General features: G+C 46.5%; 1 protein-coding gene across 2 annotated transcripts in view; it reads right to left on the bottom strand.

Annotated features, from left to right (window-relative positions):
- Window positions 1-178: 178 nt before the first annotated feature.
- LOC106548182 (copine-9) overlaps window positions 179-21,851 on the bottom strand; it is a 30,645-nt gene continuing 8,972 nt past the window's right edge. The window contains exons 4-15 of one of the 2 annotated variants that reach the window (XM_087708677.1): window positions 20,920-21,024; window positions 19,290-19,331; window positions 16,139-16,214; window positions 11,848-11,901; window positions 11,028-11,089; window positions 10,638-10,684; window positions 9,456-9,637; window positions 7,646-7,773; window positions 5,985-6,087; window positions 5,249-5,306; window positions 4,274-4,347; window positions 179-713 (exon numbers count right to left, since the gene is read on the bottom strand). In XM_087708677.1, coding sequence (XP_087564803.1) covers window positions 561-713; window positions 4,274-4,347; window positions 5,249-5,306; window positions 5,985-6,087; window positions 7,646-7,773; window positions 9,456-9,637; window positions 10,638-10,684; window positions 11,028-11,089; window positions 11,848-11,901; window positions 16,139-16,214; window positions 19,290-19,331; window positions 20,920-21,024 — 1,084 coding nt within the window. In that variant the 3' untranslated portion in view covers window positions 179-560. Of the gene's footprint in view, window positions 714-4,273; window positions 4,348-5,248; window positions 5,307-5,984; window positions 6,088-7,645; window positions 7,774-9,455; window positions 9,638-10,637; window positions 10,685-10,994; window positions 11,090-11,847; window positions 11,902-16,138; window positions 16,215-19,289; window positions 19,332-20,919; window positions 21,025-21,851 lie in introns of those variants that run through there. The other variant, XM_087708676.1, reaches the window with a different exon arrangement.

The following is a 21,851-nucleotide window of genomic DNA, read 5'->3' as shown; positions in this document are numbered from 1 at the left end:
ATGTTTTAGCCTCCAGCCCCTTAATAATGTTTATTGCGCTTTTCGGCACTCTTTCAAGACTAAAATAGAATAAAATAGCCATATGAGAATATAAGATAAGATCATAACATAATAATAAGATTGCCTTAAGAGAACCTGGGACCAAGGAATACTTTATTGTCAATAACCAGGCAGAAAGAGGGCTCCATGGCACCTTATTAAACAAACTGGTCTGGAAGCAAACACAGCTCCAGGATTCCCAGCGCGCTTCTTCTTCTTCTTCTGAACTTCCTCTTTTCAGGCTCTTGCTGTTTTATGAACCTGGAATCATCTCCTTGAGATCCTGGGTGGAGCCAGGCTTTTTGTGCTGGTGTCTCATCTGGGGTGTGTGAAGCATGGCATTCCTATCCTGCCCACTTCCCGGTTAGTGAACTTCCTGTCCCCCCCCCCCCCGCCCTGAACTAGCCAGTTCTGAATGAAAGAGAGGGAAAGCACCCCTCTCGCCTAGGTGGAAAGCATCTTCCCAGTCCCAGCTGGAGCAGAATGATCTGCATTGGCTTCAGGCTGTGGAGAAGACAGAGCTACTGTGGTCTAGCAGAAAGAGGCTTGATGTCCCGGGTCTTCATGTATGAAAGCAGCTGCTCTGGGATTTCGGCTAGGACATCTTTCGCCAGGCGTGCCATGCTTAAAATGTGGTTGCCGGAATGGTCTACGTAGTCTCGGAAGGGCACAAACTACAACAGCAGGAAAGACACAAAAAGGCAGCGGGTGCTGAATTAGATTCCCAAGTCCGGTGCAATCTTCTTGGCTATCGATAGCAACAGAGGAAGGAAAATTTCGTATTTCCCAACTCAGTTTACACGAGCAAAGATACGAGAGCTGAATACCCACCCATACTGTACAGCAATAGCATTTAGGTTTATATACCGCCCCATAGCACTTTATAGCAGTTTATAATGTAGGAACATTATTTACATATTGCCCCTAACAATCTGGGTCTTTATTTTACCGACCTCGGAAGGATGGATGGCTGAGTCAACCTTGAGCCAGTGAGAATTGAATTCCTGGCAGTGGGCAGAATTAGGATCGAACTCTAGACTGCGGGCAGAGTTTGCCTGCAATACCGCACTTTAACCACGGCGCCACCAGTACCCATTTCTGTTGCCCTAGAAATATGTAGATCCACTCTATCTGTCATATTGCCAATATTTTAATTTTGTTTTCTTATGCCCATTAGCAATTCAGGTCCATAAAACTAACACTGAGATTGATCATAGCTCATCTGCAGATTTATACGTTTTGCAAGAAAGCTAAGATGCTCAAATAAGTACGGTATTTTCCAGACTTAATTCTATTTTAATTCCTAAATTGCAGCTATGAACAGCAACAAAAATCCTGCTGTTTCTCTTGGAAACATGAACTTTGCACACTATCCTTTGCACTGCAAGGATAAGTTAATACTGTAAAATCATATCAAAATAAGTGCCGTATTTTCAGGCTGACAATCTAATCTGGATGAGAAAGTAAGGGTTGATAGCAATAGCAATGCCACTTAGACTTATATACTGCTTTACAGTCTGTACAGCTCTCTCTAAGCTGATGTCCAGTCCTCTAGGTCATGAAGGGGTACCTTGATCAGTACACAGTGTTGTATAAGGCCGCAAACACATATGACAATCATGGCAAACATTTTCATGTTAGCATGTAGAGAAGTGCTGATGGAAATGCAAGAGAAAATATGGTGTTGGTTAGGACAAGCAAAGCACACTCCTTCCAAAAACACCTTCTCATGGACGGTTCCACCACAAAACCGTGGTAGACTAAAGCGCGTGTGACTAAAGCGCGGTGACAAAACCGCACTGTCAAAACCGTGCGACAACAGCGCGCCGACAACAGCGCGCCGACAGAAGCGCGCTGTAACATAACCCTAAAAATAACCCTAAACCTAACCCTAAACCTAAAGCTAAACCTACCCTAAACCTAACCCTAAACCTAACCCTAAACCTAACCCTAAACCTTACCTTAAGTTAAATCACGCTTCTGTCGGCGCGCTGTTGTCAGCGTGCTGTTGTGGGTGCGCTTTTGACATCGCGGTTTTAGCACCGCGGTGTTGTCGGCGCGCTTTTGACGTTCGCGGTTATGTCGTGCCACGCTCATGGACTTGTGACGCAATAGACCCTGGCTGTTCAACCTATAAGACACTTAGAAGTTTAAGAAATTTTGATAACACTGGAAGAAATAGGAGTGAGCATAGGTCGTGGCACGACAAAACCGCGCTCGACTAAGCCGCGCCCGATTAAACCGCGTCGCTGACATCATCAACAGGGCGACAACAGTGAGCGCGGAGAAAGAAGGGTGCTTTAAATAGCGCTTTGAAAGCAAGCCGATTGAACTTAAGGTAAGGGTTAGGTTTAGGGTTAGGGTTAGGGTTAGGTTAAGGGTTAGGGTTAGGTTTAGGTTAAGGGTTAGGGTTAGGTTTAGGTTAAGGGTTAGGGTTAGGTTTAGGGTTAGGTTAAGGGTTAGGATTAGGTTTAGGATTAGGTTAAGGGTTAGGTTTAGGGTTAGGTTAAGGGTTAGGTTTAGGGTTAGGTTTAGGATTAGGTTTAGGGGGGTTAGGTTTAGGTTTAATTTTAGGTTTAGCATTTACAGCGTGCTTCTGTCTCCGCGCTGTTGGCGCCCTGTTGATGATGTCAGCTACGTGGTTTCGGCGAGCGCGGTTTAGTCGAACACGGTTTTGTGGTGGAACCAGCATAGGTTGCCAGGAGAAAGACCATTATGAGATAAACCGATAAAAGATAACTTGCTAAAAGTAATTAAGTTAAGAATACAGAATAACAGAAGGAAGGGACCTTGGAGACCTTCTAGTCCAACCCCCAGCTCAAGCAGGAGACCCTATGCCATTTCAGACAAGTGGCTGTCCAGTTTCTTCTGAAAAACCTCCAGTGGTGGAACACCCACAGCTTCTGAAGGCAAGTCTTTCCATTGATTGATTCTTCTAGCTGTCAGGAAATTTGCTCCTTATTTCCAGGTTGCTTCTCTTCTTGATTAATTTCCATCCACTGCTTCTTGTTCTGCCCTCTGGTTCTTTGGAAAATAGATTGGCTTCCTCTTTGTGGCAGCCCCTCAAATATTGCAAGACTGGTCTCATGTCATCTCAGTCCTTCTCTTTTTTTAACATCATTGTCTTGGTAATTATACCCATTACCTCATAGAAACCTCCCCGCTCCCAATATCCCACCACACTAATCAGTTATCTTGCTCTATCCAAATATGTATATATTGTAATTTATCCGCCTACCTACCCCTGCCCTATCCTGTTCTTTATTTCCTGCTTTCTAGCTCATCACAATCGTGTGGCACAGCTGATTTCCCACCCACCTCGCTGTTTTATTAATTGTTGCCGACCTGGAAGGCGCATATACATATACACATACATATGTGTGTGTGTTTCTGTGATTCTATAGCTTCTGTGATTATTGATTCTGTACTTCTGGATTCTGAGTTCTGATTCTGGCTTTTACTGCAATGGGTAAGTTTCTTATATAAATGAATCCTGCTGAATTACCATATTTTTGGAGTATAAGACGCACCTTTTTCCCTCAAAAAAGAGGCTGAAAATCTGGAGGTGGTATTCAGCCAGTTTGGACCGGTTCGGCTGAACCGGTAGCTCCGATGATCAGCTGGCTCCGCCTACCTACCCCTGCCCTATCCTGTCCTTTATTTCCTGCTTTCTAGCTCATCACAATCGTGTGGCACAGCTGATTTCCCACCCCCCCCTCGCTGTTTTACTAACTGTTGCCGACCTGGAAGAAAAGCAGCTGAGCTTCTAAATGCTCCATTTTCAGCACTGTGCGCAAGTGCTTTAGCTGCATGCGTGCCCAAAGCTCTCTCTCACCGAACCGGTTGTTAAACCGGCAGCATCCCAACCACTGTTATAGGGGTGTTTATATCTGCCTTCTTTCATTTCGCTTTCACTCCCTCTGGTACCCTATGAAACCATCCATATTTCACCAGAATGATGAAACAATTTTGGGGGGGGGAAATTTCCCCTGTAGAAGTAGATCAGAGTGAACATCCTCTGTTCCGAACAAAAGGCTCCATTATCAGCATGGGGAAGGCTCTCTCAGGGGATAGGTTTTGCAAAACTCTTGATGATCATCAGTTAGAAATCCTAGCACCTCACTCCTTGCATAGATTGACGCTGTTAAGAGAAACAAGTCGGGAACAGGACAATTCATCACAGAAACCTTCCTTTGGCTCATTCTAACCAGCCAGATTCTCAAAGAAGAGTTACCTGTACAATGTCTCTCTCAGCATAACGGCCCCTGGAGGAGACCCGTACTTCATCTCCATCCAGCTCTTCCATAGCTGATGATAACAAAAAACAAACAAACACAAGATCTTAACATTTGTTGCCATCTTCTAGGAGAACTATTACTATACTGACACTGCTTGACACAGCTGGAGAATAAATCTTAAGGTCCTTAATTCTGCATTTTGCTCTAGCTTTGCAGAGGATAGGATAGAATAATAGAGTGGAGTGGAGTGGAGTGAAATGGAGTAGAGTAGAGTAGTTTAGAGTAGACTAGTGGAGTGTAGAGTAGAGTAGTTCAGAGTAGAGTAGTGTAGAGTAGAATGGAATAGCAGAGTTGCAAGGGACCTTGGAGGTCTTCTAGTCCAACCCCCCTGCTTAGGCAGGAAACACTCGGTGCTGAAAAGGTCACACAGAAACATCGCGTATGCACATGAGTGCTTGTTGGCACTGTGCTCTGGGAAAAGCCAAACTTCTGGGTTCTAGCGTGCATGCGCGCCCGACGATCAGTTGGCCAGCGTGCATGAGCACACTGGTTTTCGGCACTGCTGCATGCGCGAAGGACAGCTGATCATTGTGCACGCATATGCGCCAGAAACGTGGAAGACAAACAGGTAAGGTCACGTGTGCTGCGCGACATGGCTTCGCGTGCCACTTTGGGCACGTGTGCCATAGGTTCGCCATCACGGCCCTATACCGTTTCAGACAGACAATTGTCCAACCTCTTCTTAAAGACTTCCAGTGTTGGAGCATTCACAACTTCTGGAGGCGAGCTGTTCCACTGATTAATTATTCTATGAGGTTTTGCTTATGGATGCAACCAGCCAAGGATTGGGATGCCAGTCTTGATGTCTTGCCAACCTGCGCTCCCCTCAAAACATCCAATCCACTCATTGAATTTCTCAGACTCAATTCCCTGATCACTCACAATTCATCTGAATGAGAAACGACACTTACCCCCAAACTCAGCAGGGCCCACTCCCACGATGATGACAGACATGGGCAAGGAAGAAGCCTGCAGAATAGAAGGTTTATTGTCTCAACTGCACAGGAAATAAACCACAGCTTTCCAAAGTTTTGGAACTTCTTCCCCCTTCTCGTGTGCCAAATGCTGGTAAAATCGAGGTAGGGGAAGACTCTGCTGGTAGTCTTTGACTTATGACCACAGCTGAACCCAAAATTTCTGAGGTTAAGCGAGACAGTTGTTAACCAGTTTTGCCCCGTTTTACAGCTTTTCTTGCCACCGTTGTTAAGTGAATCACCGTTAGTAACACAATTGTTAAGTGAATCCGGCTTCCCCATTGGCTTTGTTTGTCAGAAGGTCACAAAAAGAGATCACCCAACCCCAGGACACTGCAACCGTCATAAATATGAGCCGCTTGCCAAATATCCCCATTTTGATCACATGGCCATGGAGATGCTGCAATGGTCGTAAGTGTGAAAATGGTTGTAAGTCGAGGACTCCTTGTACTTTAAGTCATCTGTGGGCATCTTTCTTGATATCCACACACCCACACCCATACAATTGATGACAGCACACTGTCCCTTAGATATTTTTCTGTGTGGGGTGGCTCACACAGACTATTTAATGGGGATTGAGGGCTTTGGAGCTGGCGATGATGCTTTTATACCCCAAACCTTGGACTTTATTCCATTTCTTATTGCCCGGTGAGATACACCAAGGCCGACTCACACTGACAATGGCTTCTTTAGTCTGCAGCATGTCGGAAATCACTCCATCGGTGACGATGAGAAGAACATAATACTGGGAGCCATCAGTGACCTGGGCAGCCAAACTGGGAAACAGAGAGAGAGAGGGGGGGAGGGAGGGAGGGAGAGAGGGGGAGAGAGAGGGAAAGAGGGGAAAGAGCGAGAGAGAGGGAGAGGGAGAGAGAGAGAGAGCGTGAGAGAGAGTGAGTGAGTGACGGAGAATTCTGATTTCAGCACTTTTGCTTCCCACGGCCTCCTTCAAAGTCCTGTCCACTGTTCCCTTGTCAAAAAAAATTACAACCGCTACCTTGGGAGTAAGCTAAGAAAATGGGAAGCTGACTTCAGCTTTATTCAGAATCAGATTTGATACCTGTCAATCCACCTGACATCAGCTCTCTGCATTGGGACGCCTTCCACCTCTTCTTTTGCAGGTTGGATCTGGGTAATCCTGCAGGCAAGGCAAGAGCTCTTCCCGCTGGGCCACCCTTCCTTCCTTCCTTTCCTTGCTCTTTCTTTCACCTTCTTTACCGCTGCACATATCTTGCATGGGCCGCTGCCTTAATAGGTCAAGCAATGAAGATTGCAGTTGCCCGAGACACATACTGGATTATTTTGGCTCCCCGAAGCCTTGGCTGAGAGTGGCCTACTTGATTCTTTCATTTCATTTATTTATTTATTCATATCCCACCTTCATTATTTTTACAAACAACTCAACACATACAGTAATGGTATGCTATTCTCTTCACTACCGGTTTGGTAGCGGGAGCGCACCTGGTCAAAACATGCATGCGCAGAAGGTCTGTGATGACATCACGGTGGATGGGCGGAGCCTCGTGCCGCCGCCACTACCGGTTCACCCAAACTGGTGCGAACCGGCAGCATACCACTTCTGAACACATCCAACGCACGTTCCTCCTCCTATTTCCCCCCAAATAACAACCCCTCTGGGGGTGAGTTGGGCTGTGAGAGAGGGACGGGCCCAAGGATCACCCAGCTGGCTTTCATAGTTAAGGCAGAACTTGAACTCACAGTCTCCCACTTTCAAGCTTGGTGCCTTAACCACTACACCAAATCACTCTTCAAGGTTTCTGAGAGACAAGAAGACCAACAGGTGGCTTTCTGTTGTGGCCTGTCAGCCGCCGGTCCCTCCAGCAGCCCAAAGGAGGAGGAAGAGGCGTGGGAGTCAGCATCAGCATCAAGGCAACCTGAGAGCTCCGAGGGGGAAGAGGGAGTGGAGTTGGCAGACAGAGGCTGAGCCTGGGCCGTCTGTCAGCCCTCAGGTGGAGAGTCAATAGCTCCCAGGTCTGCAGGTGAATGATGAGGAAGAAGAACAACAGTTGGGTCCAATGCCTGACATTTGGATGCATAGAGGCAAAGGAGAGGAGAGCAGTGGAAATCTATGGGCTGGTCCTTGGGACGGAAGAGACACTACTGCTAGCGAAGCCCCACCCTAGCTCTGGGGATAAAAGGCAGAGGGCGGAGATCAATAGTAGACAACTATTTATCTTCCAGCCAGCCGGCTTGTTAGCCTGCGGTGAGAAAGAAACTTTTTGCCGGAGCTGCCGGCACTCCTAATTAAAAGAATATTTGAGTTAACTTCAGAAGGTTTGGCTCCGAACACTTCCTCGTCTCCTCCCTGCTCACCAGGCCACCTGGTTGATGACAGGTGCAAAGTTGGTGGGTCCGTAGAGCTGCACGGTCCGTAGGCTTTGGAAGTAGGATTCCAATACTCCTTCGATGCCCTCGCAGTTGGGATTGTCTGGGTTATTGTTCTAGGGAGACAATGGCACAGCTCAGCAATCTAGGCAGGGCAGACATGAGAGACTCTTCACTGAACACTCAAAGGGCTCTAGAGCTGGGAATTCTGGGAGGGATGAAGAACACTGTGTTGGGAAAGTCAATCCTTAAGCATTGATGGCATTACCTAGTTTGGTAATGCAACGTCTGCAAGAAAACCACGGAGCTCAGAGAGTACCAAGGATCCCACACTGTCAGACTTCTCCGACGCGGGAGAATTGGAACTTTGGGTTTTCCTAGTGAAAGACTCATAGAAGTCTACCGGAGAAATGCTTTTGATTGTTTTGGCTGGTCTGCATAAGCCGAAGCATTAGCTAAATGTGTAAGCGGCTATGGGTTTGTAGACCATGATTGATTGTATAATCTAATCAGTGGTGGGATTCAAATAATTTAGCAACTGGTTCTCTGCCCTAATGACCAGCTGGGTGGGCGTGGCTTGGTGGTCATGTGACTGGGTGGGTATGGCCAACTCAACGTTACTCACGTTGATGGGCATTTCACCTTATCTGTAACAATGTAATAAGAGTTAACTGGAAAGGCAGTTTCTGTAAGCAGGGCAATAAAGATTAGGCTAGAAACAACACCAGAATGTTTCCTTCCTACCTTCCTTACAGGATTAGCCCTGTAAAGTGGAAAAAACAAAATAAGATTTCTTCCAACAACCAGTTCTCCGAACTGCTTAGAAAGTTAACAACCAGTTCTCCCGAATAGTTGTGAACTGGCTGAATCCCACCACTGAATCTAATCCATAAACATTAAAGGGCAAGTGAGTGGGAATGTCCATGATGTGTGTGTGTGTGCATGTGCGGGCATAAGTTAAGGTCAGCAGTGATTGCCCAGTCCAGTGTCCAGCCCTTTGTAACACGTGCTGTGAGTATAACACAAGTAAAAAATGAGACAGGTCTTGGATTGACCTGTTTGTGTCCACCAACGTGATCTTTTTTTGACCCAACCTTGAGATGCCCCTGACGTATCCCTCACAATGATAACATTTTAGAAAAGAAATATTAAAAGATATAGAACTTTGGAACCACATTCTCTGAATTGGAAACCTTTCTTATTAACTTCTAATCAATGATGTATGGCTATGATAATTTATTCAGTGGTAAAGGAATGTTAAAAGCCCTTTCTATCTCTAGCGCTATTTCTAATGTCACCATCATGAGGTAATACAATTTAATATTATAATAGAATTTTAAATAAACTACTCAAAGATTTCCCCTGTCCAGGTGCGACTAACTTAAGTAGGTGCTCATCTCCGATTCTCAGCTGAGGGAGCCTGCGTGGCCTGAAAGATGCTTCTGTCCTCCTGGGGCCAGCATGAAAATACGGAATGTAGTAATTTCCCCACCAAAGTGGTACCTATTTATCTACTCGCATTTGCATGCTTTCGAATGGCTAGGTGGGCAGGAGCTGGGGCAAGGAACAGGAGCTCACCCTGTTGTGTAATACTTGCGTCTCAAACTCGGGTTGTTGGGGCTTTCCAGCTCACAAGCTCAGTGTCTTAACCTTTGAGCCATCACGCCACACCCCCCCCCATACCCCTACTCTTTCAGATCCATTCAGATGAAGATGCCAGGGATGGGACTTGAGAGTTGCACGTGTACTGGCAGGCATTATGGTCCCTCCTGTCTTCACCCAGGAAGTTCTTTCTTACCAAAGGGAACTGATGAGACACTTTGCCGTCTGGTGGGACCTTGGCACCAAAGCCATAAGCAGGGAAAAGTTTGTCGCTGTCATAATCCTGGATGATTTCGCCAACTGCTTTCAGTGCCATGGCATAGGAGCTGAGTTGATAAGGGCTCATGTAATGAAGAGAAGTGGGCTGTGAAGGGTTCCCTATGAAAAGGCATTTTGTCAGTCTCAAAAAGTCCTGCATCCGCCTTCCCCCCCCCCCCCAAATACCAAAAGTGTCATGCTCCCATCGGAGCCTGAATCTGCAGAGGAGGTCGAGTTGGAGCTAGAACCAACAGAGATCGAGTGGGTGGGTTCATGCGAGAAATGGAGAAATGTGACGAGGAAAAGCCAAGGCAGCCCAGGACCCCTCAGGATTGGAACGGCTTGTTAGCAGGGAGGAATGGGGGCAGGATGACCGAGGGGGGGAGGGCAAGCGGTGGACAGGTGGAGTGACAGAGATCAGGCAATGAGCAAGGACTGCCCCCTCCTGATCCCCGAGCACGGAGAGTGGAGAGAAGGTGGGAACAGCGCAGGCCGACCCAAGAACTTGGAAGGAGAGCACCCAAAAACCCTCTTCACAAGGCACACCTGGGGACTGAGATTTAAGGAGACGCTGTGGGGAGGGGCATTTGTTGGGAATAAACACTGAATTGGTAGAGTTTGACGTGCAGGTACAGGCATTAGGAGTTTGCAGGACTGCTTGCTTCTTCCTTACTTGTGGACTCAGTACCTTGTTCCTGACTTTGTGGAGTCATTGTTTATTTACTTTGCTGGACTGGGTGCAGCCAGAGGCTGCTGTGTGTGTGCATGTGTGCATGTGCGTGCTTTGCTCTGGGACTTGCCAAGAAAGTGGGAGCGTTTGAGGGGAAATTTGGAGCATTAAAGGGGAGTCCGGATTCTCACTGCCCATGTGATCTTTGTGCTGGATCATCACAAAAGGTTTCTTGGAGTCACAACACGGGTAAGTCCTACATCTTCCTCCCTGGCCATCCCTATCCAGGGGCCCCAGGTGAATTCTCGTCCCATCTCCTCAAATGACGGGAGCAGAGACAATGCCCAGGTTGTCTCAGTGAGCATCGGAGTCAAACTGGCTGCTTTGTGTGTTACCAGCAGCAGAGCTGCGCTCGGTTCCCATAGTGATACGCAAGCATGCCGCACTCACCATTGGAGGCCGTGAAGTCAATGGCGACAGTAAAATTCAGTTGCGTCCTAAGGGTGGTGCGGAAAAGAGAGAGAGAGAGAGAAATGGATGCTGCCATCCTTGGAGATACCCTCCGATGTCCCAAGGGTGCTCCCTTTTGGGGTGCTAGGCAATTCATCATCTCACCAGCACCAGCAAGTCTCCCTCTTCAAGAGACCAGAGCATCCCCGCCTTCCCCAACGAGGCGTCTACTTCCTTATCACCTTAAAAGTCATCGCGCTCTGCCCCCGATGCCCTCTTATAGTTCCCCCGCAATGCCTCAGAGGCAGAGGACAGGAAGAGGGCTGAGGGCTCATGAAACCCTCAGAAACCAGGGACCTGAGAGGCATCCAGGATTTTCAACCGACGCACCCGCCTCGAATGTAATCAACAAAGGTGAATTCTGACTGCACTGTGAATGACAGAAGGGTTACCTAACAGGAACAGAGAAAAACAAACACAAGAGAAGGGGGGGAAAAGAAAGAAGAAGAAGAAGAAACGTGAGATATTCTAGATGGTGAGCTCATCTGGGCAGAAAGAAAGATTTGGGGAGGGGATCAGGGGTGGGCTGCTGGGGGTTTGCAGGGGTTCGGGAGAACCTCTAGCTAAGATTCTGTGCAGTTTGGAGAACCCCCAAATCCCACTCCTGGCTGGCCTCGCCCACTCCACCCCTCCCCTCCCAGGACTGCACACGCAGCCCATTTTGGATGCAGGTAAGTCCAAGGCCCGCATGGAGGCGCCTACTGGAAGTTTGGGGAGGCCAGAAACGGGGCCGTTTTCAGCCTCCAGAGGGCCTCCGAAGCCTGGGGAGGCCATTTTCACCCTCCCGGAGACTCAAGGATAGCTCCAGAGCCCAGGGAGGGCAAAAATGCACCCGCCCGCCATGGTGCAGGAGGCCGACTAGGCCACACCCACCCAACAACCAGGCAGAGAACCCCTTGCTAAGGGGATGTCTGTTCTGGATTGGCCTCAAGAGAAGTGAATCAGGAAGAGAAGGGAAATGTGATTGGCTTCGATAACACAAGCGCTTCCTTTTTTTTAATAGCAGGTAAGACGTTTGACTGGAAAAATCTGGATTGTGCCCCAGTGAAAATATTCCCATCAGCTTCACATGACTCGATGCACTGATTTGTAAGGATGAGGGGCGGCAGGGATGTGGGTTAAGAGGGGAAAAAAACTGTCCTACACTTACAGTCCCCGAGTTAATGTACTTCTTTTTCTTGCACTTCTTCCTAGGGTTCGAAACCTGGAGAGGGGAAGAAAAGAATGAATGAATGAATGAATGAATGAATGAGAGAGGAGCTTTTTTTCCCCTTTAACTAATAGAGAACCAGTTTTGGTCAAGCAGTTAAGGCCCCTAGAAACTAGGGGATCGTGAATTCTAGTCCCACTTTAGGCATGAAACCTGGCTGGGTGATTTTGGACCAATCGTTAGGAGACAGAGTTCTAGTCCCGCCTTAGAAATGAAAGCAGCTTGGATGATTTATGGATGAGCTGGTTGCTTTCGTGGTGTGGAAACAATAATTTGGTCCTTAACACCAATAAGACCAAGGGCCTTATAGAGGACTGTAGAAGGATAGATCAGACATCCAGCCCTTGCTTATCAATGGAGATGTAACTTTCCAGATGTGACTTTTATGGAGAAATTTTCCAGCCTGCAAAAGCACTTAGACTTATATACCGCTTCATAGTGTTTTACAGCCTTCTCTAAGCAGTATAGAGAGTCAGCATATTGCCCGCAGCAAACTGAGTCCTCGGATGGATGGAAGGCTAAGTCAACCTTGAGCCGGCCAGGATCGAACTCCTGGCAGTGGGCAGAATTAGCTTGCAATACTGCATTCTAACCATTGCGCCAGCATGGGGCTCTTTAAATTGCAATGTATAAGGGGATCCTAAATGAAGTTGGTTTCCAAATGGAGTCCACTTGTGTTAACTCCTGGTTATTATTATTTCTTTTTATTTTACCACTGAAAACCAAAGAGGGAAGATGGGTGGGAAGTCTGAAGCCTCTCTACCAGGGGTGAAAACCACTTACTTTTGCTACCGGTTCAGTAGCAATGTGAGCATGCTCTCCATGCATGCATGCGCACATTTGTGCATGCGCAGAGCGTCAAAATATACCATTAAAAAGCCTGCTACTGAGCACCCCTGGCAAGTGAGTAAGTGAACAGCGGGGGGGGGGAATCCACTGTGTCACCGATTTAGATTAGCTGAAAGCAGGAAATCGTGCTTTTTAGCTAATATAAATGGTGCGGCACAGCTGATCATTAGAAAAACCAGTTTGCCCAAACCAGCAGGATTTTTTACTACTGGTTCCGGTGAACAGCTGGCATCTTTGCTACTGGGTTGGGCGAACCGGTCAGAACTGGTAGCCTTTCACCCCTGCTCTCTACCAAATGCAATTGTTCTTTTTGGTTGATATTTTCAAAAAGGTACAGAGCACACACAGTTCTGGCTTAAATGAGAGAGAGTCCATTCAGAAGTAACCGTCTTCTGTTCATAATCCTAAGAAAGAAGACCTGTTTTACTATTGGTACCCAAAGATACAGAACTGGTTTTCTTAGTTTTGCACTACAGCGCATCATAATCTTTTGTAAGCAAAGAAACAATACTCTGCAGATACATGGCAGCCCTTGGGGTGGTGGTGGGGAAATTTTCACTTATGGCTCTGTACAGCATATGCATATTGCAGAACATGAAATGTATTTTAGCACATAGCACTGATGTACACACTAAAATATATATGAAATTGCTGATGGCCATATTAAAAGTATAACTATTAATGCATGACTAGGCTTCATCTTCATAGCGCTTAACTGATTCCTTTAATCACATTTTTAAAAACACCTTTCCTGAACATTTCAATCAGAATCTATCAGAATGGAGCTGGGAGTGACCTTGGAGGTCTTCTAATCCAACCCTCTGTTCAAATAGTAAGGCTTGGAGATGATTGGTCCCTCCCATAGGACATACAAGAGGAGTAAACAGACGTGAGCTTTTGGAGGAAGCTACTTTGTTCGTTGTGGTCAGTTTAAACTTTGAAGCTCCATTTGACTCTCTGCTCTGTTTGGCTTTGCAAAACTAATTGGAAATTAGGTCTCTGGCAAAGTTTCAAGGGAGATAAAAGTGGGTGTTTATCAGCCTTACTCTGAAAGACTGTGGCAGACTTCTGTTGGACTCCTAATAAAAGACTGGTTGTGAATCATGGGCTGTGAAAGAACATAATTCGCAGCCATTTAAATAAAAAGGGTTTTTGGGACTAAGCATGTGATTTTTACTGTCTCAGGAAGCCTAGGTCAGAACACAACTGTTGTTGACAAATGCCGCCTTAAACCTCTGAAGGAAATACAGACAGTCCTCAACTTATGACCACAACTGAGCCCAGAATTTATGTGGCTAAATGAAACATTTGTTAAGTGAGTTTTGCCCCACTTAACGGCTTTTCTTGCCACAGTTGTTAAGTGAATCACTGCAGCTGTTAAATTAGTAACCTGGCTGTTAAGTGAATCTGGCTTGAAGAGCCGAGGTGGCGCAGTGGTTAGAGTGCTGTACTGCAGGCCACTTCAGCTGACTGTTATCTGCAGTTCAGCGGTTCGAATCTCACTAGGCTCAAGGTTGACTCAGCCTTCCATCCTTCCGAGGTGGGTGAAATGAGGACCCAGATTGTTGGGGGCGATATGCTGACTCTGTAAACCGCTTAGAGAGGGCTGAAAGCCCTATGTAGCGGTATATAAGTCTAACTGCTATTGCTATTGCTATTGGCTTCCCCATTGGCTTTGCTGGTCAGAAGGTCGCAAAAGATAACCACATGATCAGGGGTGGGTTCCAGCTGCTGCTACTGCTGGTTCGCTCAGGGCGACCAAGGCTGCCAAGTTACTACCTTTTCGGCTGAACCGGTCCGAACCTGTAGGAACCCACCTCTGCACATCGTCCTGGGGACACTTAGAACCATCATAAATGTGAGTCAGTTGCCAAGCATTCAAATGTACGTCACGTGGTTTACATGACCCTGGGGATGCTGCAATGGTCAGAAGTGTGAAAAATGGCCATAAGTCACTTTTTTCAGTGTACCTTCGAACGGTCGCTAAATGAACAGTTGTAAGTCAAGGACTACCTGTATGGGACATAAGCTAACAAACAAACGAAATCAAAATGTTGCCGGGCTGCAATCTTGAGATTGGACTAATGCTAGCAAGCTTCATTAGAACAGTGTTTCTCAACCTTGGCGACTTTAAGTCCCGTGGACTTCAACTCCCAGAATCCCCCAGCCAGCAGAGCTGGCTGGGGGAATTCTGGGAGTTGAAGTCCACGGGACTTAAAGTCACCAAGGCTGAGAAACACTGCATTAGAACACAGGCACAAAAGGGCCAAGAAGCAGAAAACCAAAAACAAACTCTTTCTGGATCCAGATGTTTCACCCATCGTCAACAGATGACACTAGCTTGCTCTATATCAGGGGTGTCAAACTCAAAGCCCGCGGACTGGATCCGGCCCTCGGGGTGCTTAGATTGGGCCCACAGAGCCATCCTGGAAACAGCAAAGGACCGGCCCACAGTGCTTCTGCCAGCAAAAACGGAACTTGGGAGGGCTGCGGGTGAGCCCGCTGAGCTCTGTTTTCACTGGCAGAGGGTTGCAGGAAGCCGTCGCAGCAGTGGTGGGTTTCAAAAATTGTTCGAACCTACTCTGTGGGTGTGGCCTCCATTGTGGGAGTGGCTTGCTGCCCATGTGACCAGATGGGAGTGGCTTGCCGCCCAGGTGACCGGATATGAAGATGCCGACGACACTTGTCAGAACCACCTTAAATTACCTCACACACAGCACTGGCATGCATAAGAATATGATGTCAACTTGTTTTTTAAAAGGCATCTTTGGTTTGCGTTAAAACAACTTCAACACATGCAATGTTCTGATTGCACCACAAACGCAGCAGTCATCCTTACCTTTCACAGAGGCACTGAGTTTTATAAATATGAGCATGATAGTGCAGAATAATCATATCCAAGGACCAGTGGTGGGTTTCAAAAAAGTTTGGAACCTCTTCTGTAGGTGTGGCCTGCTTTCGGGGTCCACTGGTGGAACCTCTTCTAACCGGTTCGGTAGATTTGACGAACCGGTTCTACCGAATAGGTGTGAACTGGTAGGAACCCACCTCTGTGTCGCAGCAAAAAACGGAGCATAGGAACCCATTTTCACTGGCAGAGTACTTGGGCCTACAGGCACCTCCTGACACAAGTGACGTCGAGCTGGCCACGCCCAGCCCAGCCCAAGGTCAAACACAACCCTGAACCCTCAATGAAATCCAGGTAGACACCCCTGCTCTACACCCATGAGGACTAGAAACATGTTGGTGTGCATTCTTTGTAAACCCATTGCGTCCAGATTTCTCAGCAGGCATGCAATTTGTTGGGTCCAATTAATGCAAGCGCTGCACAAAACCTAACATTTCTCAAGAGAATCTGTATTTTGCCAGGAGAAAGTCTTACCTCATAGACTGTGAACTGGTTCTGGGCGCGAGAGAGTTCCCGATAGCTTGTGGCAAATTCTCCAATAAAATCGTGGCTGCAACAAACCCAAAGTAATAAAAAAGTAAATAAAAAAGAAGTAATATAACGCTTCACCGTTGGGGTAGCGAGTGTATGAGTAATAGGTGTTCCGAGTATCTCACATCCTGCGGTGAGGAACTGAGGATTTTTAATTACTCCACCTACCCAATTCACTTAATCCTCTTTGCCCCACAGGGTGCATCTACAAATGCAGCAGATTGAGATGTAGAAAGAATTGTACTGCTTCAAACTGCAGTTGAGGGTGGTGGGTGGGAATGGATTTTGAGTGCTTTGCATTCGAGTCCAAAAGCCCAAGTTGAGTAAGAAGGAAATAACCAAAGCACAGAGTTTGCAGAGCAAAATCCCATTTTCTCTTTCTCTGCTATCTCCGGATTTCATCCGTTATAGATTTTTCTTTGTACTTAAAAATGGCCTCTCCTGCCTGCTTCCCAAAGGACCATCACTCTTGTTATCACTGTATCATGCAGCATTCGATGATCCAGCACCAAACAAACAGGGGTTGCTCAGATCAGGGATTGTGAGGGGGAGGACAATAAATACCATATTTTTCGGAGTATAAGATGCTCCGAAGTATAAGACGCACCTAGCTTTTGGGGAGGAAAACAAGGAAAAAAAATCTGCCTTTGCCTCTCAGCAATTTGCCTCCTTGCAGCAAACAGCCTGTTTCAGTTTCAGTTTAGCCTAATTAGCACAAAGAAAAAAAATCTGCCTCCCAGAAATTTGCCTCAACAATCGTGTGTTTCAGTTTCAATTTCAACACAGCCTGATTAGCACAAGCAGCTGATTGTTGCTTGGATTGCCCCCCCCCCACTGTTTCAGGCTGCAGTGATTGCCATAGCCTATTGCTGCCTCCATGTGCCCTGTTTTCAGCCTTCACATGCCCTGTTTTTGGTTTCTGTGTGCCCCATTTTCCGCTCGTTCTGGGAGGCAGGGATCACAATGGGGAGAAAATGGGGCACCGGAGGCTGAAAATGGGGTGCGTGGAGGCAGCAATAGGCAATGGCAATCCGTGAAGCCAGAAACAGCTGATGATCGGGAGATCGATTCAACCAACTATCAGTTGCTTGCACTAATCAAGCTGTGGTGAAGCTGAAACCGAAACAGGCTGTTTGCTATTTGCTGCAAGGAGGCAAATTAGCAATAGCAATATAGCAGTAGACTTATATACCGCTTCATAGGCCTTTCAGGCCTCTCTAAGCGGTTTTACAGAGAGTCAGCATATTGCCCCCAACAATCTGGGTCCTCATTTTACCCACCTCGGAAGGATGGAAGGCTGAGTCAACCCTGAGCCGGTGAGATTTGAACCGCTGACCTGCTGATCTAGCAGTAGCCTGCAGTGCTGCTTTTAACCACTGCGCCACCTTGGCTCTTGCTGGGAGGAAGAGGCTAAGGGTGGGGGCTGGCGGATGGGCGGGACTACATTTGGTGTATAAGACGCACCCAAACTTTCACCCTCTTTTAGAGGGGTGGGAGTACATCTTATACTCTGAAATATGCGGTAAATTTAGGTTGTCTGAAGGATATGGTGTAACCTCTAGGTGAGTTCAGAGCCACGGCTATTCCATTTTTTGGATAAAAATACAGAATCATTTCCCGTTATAGCTACCGTAGTCTTCACCTGGCAACCCCAATTAGGGTCAACAACTCTATTGTTAAGTGACTCGGTTGCTAGGTGGAAAAACCACATGATTTGGATGGGCTTCCAACAATATTTCCCATTTGGTCAGTAGACAACTGATCACCTGACCGTGACTTGAGATTTTACTTCCACAAGTTCTATTAACTCTGCTTCTCAGGAGCCAATTGTGAAGCACATGAATGGTGATCACATGACTGCACAATTGTAAATGTGTGCCAGTTGAAAAGTGACAGAATGATAATCATTTGACCAAGGGATGCTGCCACAGTCATAAATGCAATGACTGGTTGCAAATGACTGTTTTATTTATATTTATTTATATTTTTGCAACTTTGAACAGTCACTAAATGAGGCTGTTGGTAAGTGAAGACTACCCGTACCGTCTTTTGGTATGTTATTTTGTCATTCTAGCGCCGTGTCAATATCCTACCCAAGTCCTGTCCAAATCTGATCTACCTTTTTTCTAATCACATGTAATATTCTTGTCAACAGAAAGGAAATCCTTTTCCAATTGCCGTCTTTTTCTTTTTCAACTTCCTAATCGACACACAGCCTCTTGGTGGCCTCCCATTCACAAAACTATCGATCAGCCTTATAAAATCAGCCAAGGTTATGGCCATGAACTCTCTTCTAGCTAAGAAGGCTTCAAAAAAATATCCTGGCAATTCTTTCTACCAATCTTAGCTCCAGATTAGGAACAAACAATTTTGAAAAAAAAGGAAATCATGCTTTAAATTTGTTCTGTTAAAGCCAAGTGTTCGATCCTATACAAACACTTATATGGGATTTACATCTAAATAAGCACAAATGGGATTGCCCTATTCAGTTAAGGTAAAACAGTCCCAAGAAAAGTATGACTTTTGGCTCCACTTCAAACAATATTGGCAAATGATCTTTAGGAAAACATTCATTGTCCTTTTACTGGCAGCTCGTAGAGGGAAAAGGATAGAGACAGAGAGAAAGGGAGCATCAGAAAGCAAAAAACCCTCACTCATTTTTAGCTTTAACGCCATATATAATTAGCGTATAATGCCCAGGTAATTGTTTCTTGAATCTCTGGAATAAGAGAAAGTATTATACCAACTTTCCCCTATCATGATGCCCTAAAAAGAATCAGGCTACATTTCCATGTTGGGTGAATTGATAAGAATTGCAATTTCACACTAAAGGAGAATATTTGTGGCTCAGGGCTGAAATAAGGGGACCTTGGTGCTCTCTGAGCTTGGTTGTATTCTTGCAGACGTTTCCTTACCCAACTAGGTAACATCATCAGGGCTAGATTAGACTAGCACAGATGAAGTTACCTAGTTTGAGTAATGAAATGTTGGCATGAAAACAACCAACTCAGGGAGCATGAAAGACCCCTAAATGAATACTTCTGGGGAATTCAGGTTGGGGAAAGGGGTCTATAAAACTGGTCTATATTCTCACCTGCCATCCCGGTCCCAGTCATAGACGTCGATTTTCACGGTCCTAGAACAGAGGTAACAAGTAACAAGAGAAGGTGAGTTCCCAAAGGAGGGTTTCAGCTTAGGAAAACAGGAGCCCAAATGAAAAAGGAGATAGGGCATATGCTGTAGAGTTTATGTCCACACTCATTAAATTCCTTTAACTGCCAGTCCATAATATATAGAACTTTATTTTCACTCCTGAGAAACATGCCAGGAAATATTAATCTCCCTTATACCATTAAAAATTTATGTTCCACCTACAGTATTTTTCGGCGTATAAGACGCACTTCCCCTCCCCCCAAAGTGGGTGAAAATTTCAGTCTTATACAGGAAATGTTGTGACGAGGGGCGGGGGGTTGGTGTGGTGCCGATCAGCTGTTCTAGAATGGGTCGTGGCGGCGGTGGTGAACAGTCCACAGCAGTGGTGGGTTGCAGGTGGTATGGCCCGATATGGGCGTACCGGTGCCTGCCGGGAGCACCAGGTACCACTCCGGTACCGGAGGGCCCACCTGCCCGCCCAAGCTCCTTACCTGTATTTGAACTCCTCAGCGCTTCTGCGCACGCACACGGAGCTTATGGTGCCTGCGCAATGCTCCACCAAGCAGCTGGAGCATCGCAGAGGTGTCACGGAGGTGTCATGGAGGTAAGGACGCATGCACCCGCTGCACACGTGTGCATCTGGGAGGCGCCGGGCCCCGGTGCACTGTACTGGTTGCACAGGGATCCGGAACCCACCACTGGTCCACGGTGGCAGCAAATGGGCAGTGCCGAACAGGCCATGCTGAACGGGCCACAGTGGCACCAAACGGATTGCGCCAAATGGGCCATAGCAGCGGCAAATGAGCCATGCCGATGGCAAATGGGCCACATGGTGGGGAACGGGTGGCGGCAAACAGGCCGCAGCAAATGAGCCGGATGAATACCAGATGGATGCTGGAAGGCAGAGGCAGATTTTTTTTTCTTGTTTTTCTCCCCCCCAAAAAAGTAGATGCGTTTTATAGTCCAGAGCGTTTTATAATCCCAAAAATACGGTATATGGATAATCCTCAATTTACAACAGTTTGTTTAGTGACAGTTCGAAATGACAACGGCACTGAAAAAAGTGACTTATGACCGTTTCCCACACTTACAATTGTTACACTATCCCCATGGTCACATGATCAAAATTCGGGCGCTTGGCCAAGTGACTCATATTTATGACAGTTGTAGTGTCCCGGGGTGTCTCACATAATCCCTTTTTGTGGCCTTCTGGCAAGCAAAGTCAACGGGGAATCCAGATTCATTTAACCACCATATTACTATTTTAGCAATTTAGCAATTGCAGCGATTCACTTAACAAATTTGGCAAAAAAAAAGGTCGCAAAACGGGGCCAAACTCAACAAATTTTTCCCTTCACAACATAAATTTGGGGTTCCATTGTGGTCGTACATCGAGGACTACTTGTAGGCCAATGGTTTTTAATAGCCTTGGGGGCAGAGAACCTCAGAGAACCTTTTGACCTGGAAACAGCATGAAAAAAAAATCCAACTTAAGTTTCTCCTCCTCTAATATTTTGGGTGCTCTGTCCTTTGCCAGCCTTTAGGCCCAAAGTATAAATATAAACTCTAACCTGTCGTAGTCTCCGTTGCACAAGGAGCGGACAGGGATGGAAAACGGTTGCCACACCGGATTCAGATTGTTCTTCACCACCTCTGTCTTGTGGCAGATGGTGAACCTGGAAGCAGAGAGAGTCATGGCAAAAAGGGGAAAGAAACAAACACGCACGGAGAGCTCGTGGGCTTTGAGGTGGTGCGGAGTAACATATTGCAGCCTCCTGAGGCGTTGGATTGCAATGCCGTTGAGAATACAGTTTTGTCATGCTAGTTTCAAGAGGATGAAAACTGTAGTCTGGAACTCTACGCTTGGCAACTTTTTTTTTTTTTTTATATTTTTATATTTTTTATATTTTTTATATTTATATAAATATAAATATAATATAAATAAGACTGGTGGACTTCAACTCCCAGAATTCCACAAGGCAACTGGCCTGAGGGATTCTGGGAATTGATGTCCACAAGTCTCAAAGTTGCCAAGTTTGGAGACCCCTGGTCTACCACATCTTCAGGCCGCCAGATTAAAGAAAGCAGATCCACCCAGAAACCAGAAGAGCCCATCTCCAAGAAGAGCTCATCAGCACAGACTCCTTTGGGTTTCCGAAGCCACAAACATTGAAGAGGGGATTTCAGCGGACGCTCTTGAGCCGCAGCATCTCAATTTCCCCCTTTCCATCTGTACCTCCCAAACCCAGGCCCTGCACACCGTGCCTGTTGGCCTCCTTCCCCAGCATCCTTTATTGGAACATCCACTAGTTGGGGAAGGATGGAGATCAGCTTGATGTGACGGAGAACAAATGTGGAATGTGCTCTCCAACCACTTCTGAGCCAAGCTAGAAATGGACATTGAGTGCTACCGTTGCTAAGCAACCAGGATAGCCTTCTCCACTGAAGGACTGAAGCAAGGCCATAACCGTAGCTGATTTTTTTTTTTTTTTGCCAAATATGG

This window comes from Thamnophis sirtalis, unplaced genomic scaffold (genome assembly GCF_051295495.1).
Source record: "Thamnophis sirtalis isolate CommonGarterSnake01/CBP01778 unplaced genomic scaffold, rThaSir2_p1.2 scaffold_3, whole genome shotgun sequence".
Classification (NCBI taxonomy): Eukaryota; Metazoa; Chordata; class Lepidosauria; order Squamata; family Natricidae; genus Thamnophis; species Thamnophis sirtalis.
The sequence above is the reverse complement of the archived record's forward strand: the minus strand, read 5'-3'. Positions and strand labels throughout refer to the sequence as shown.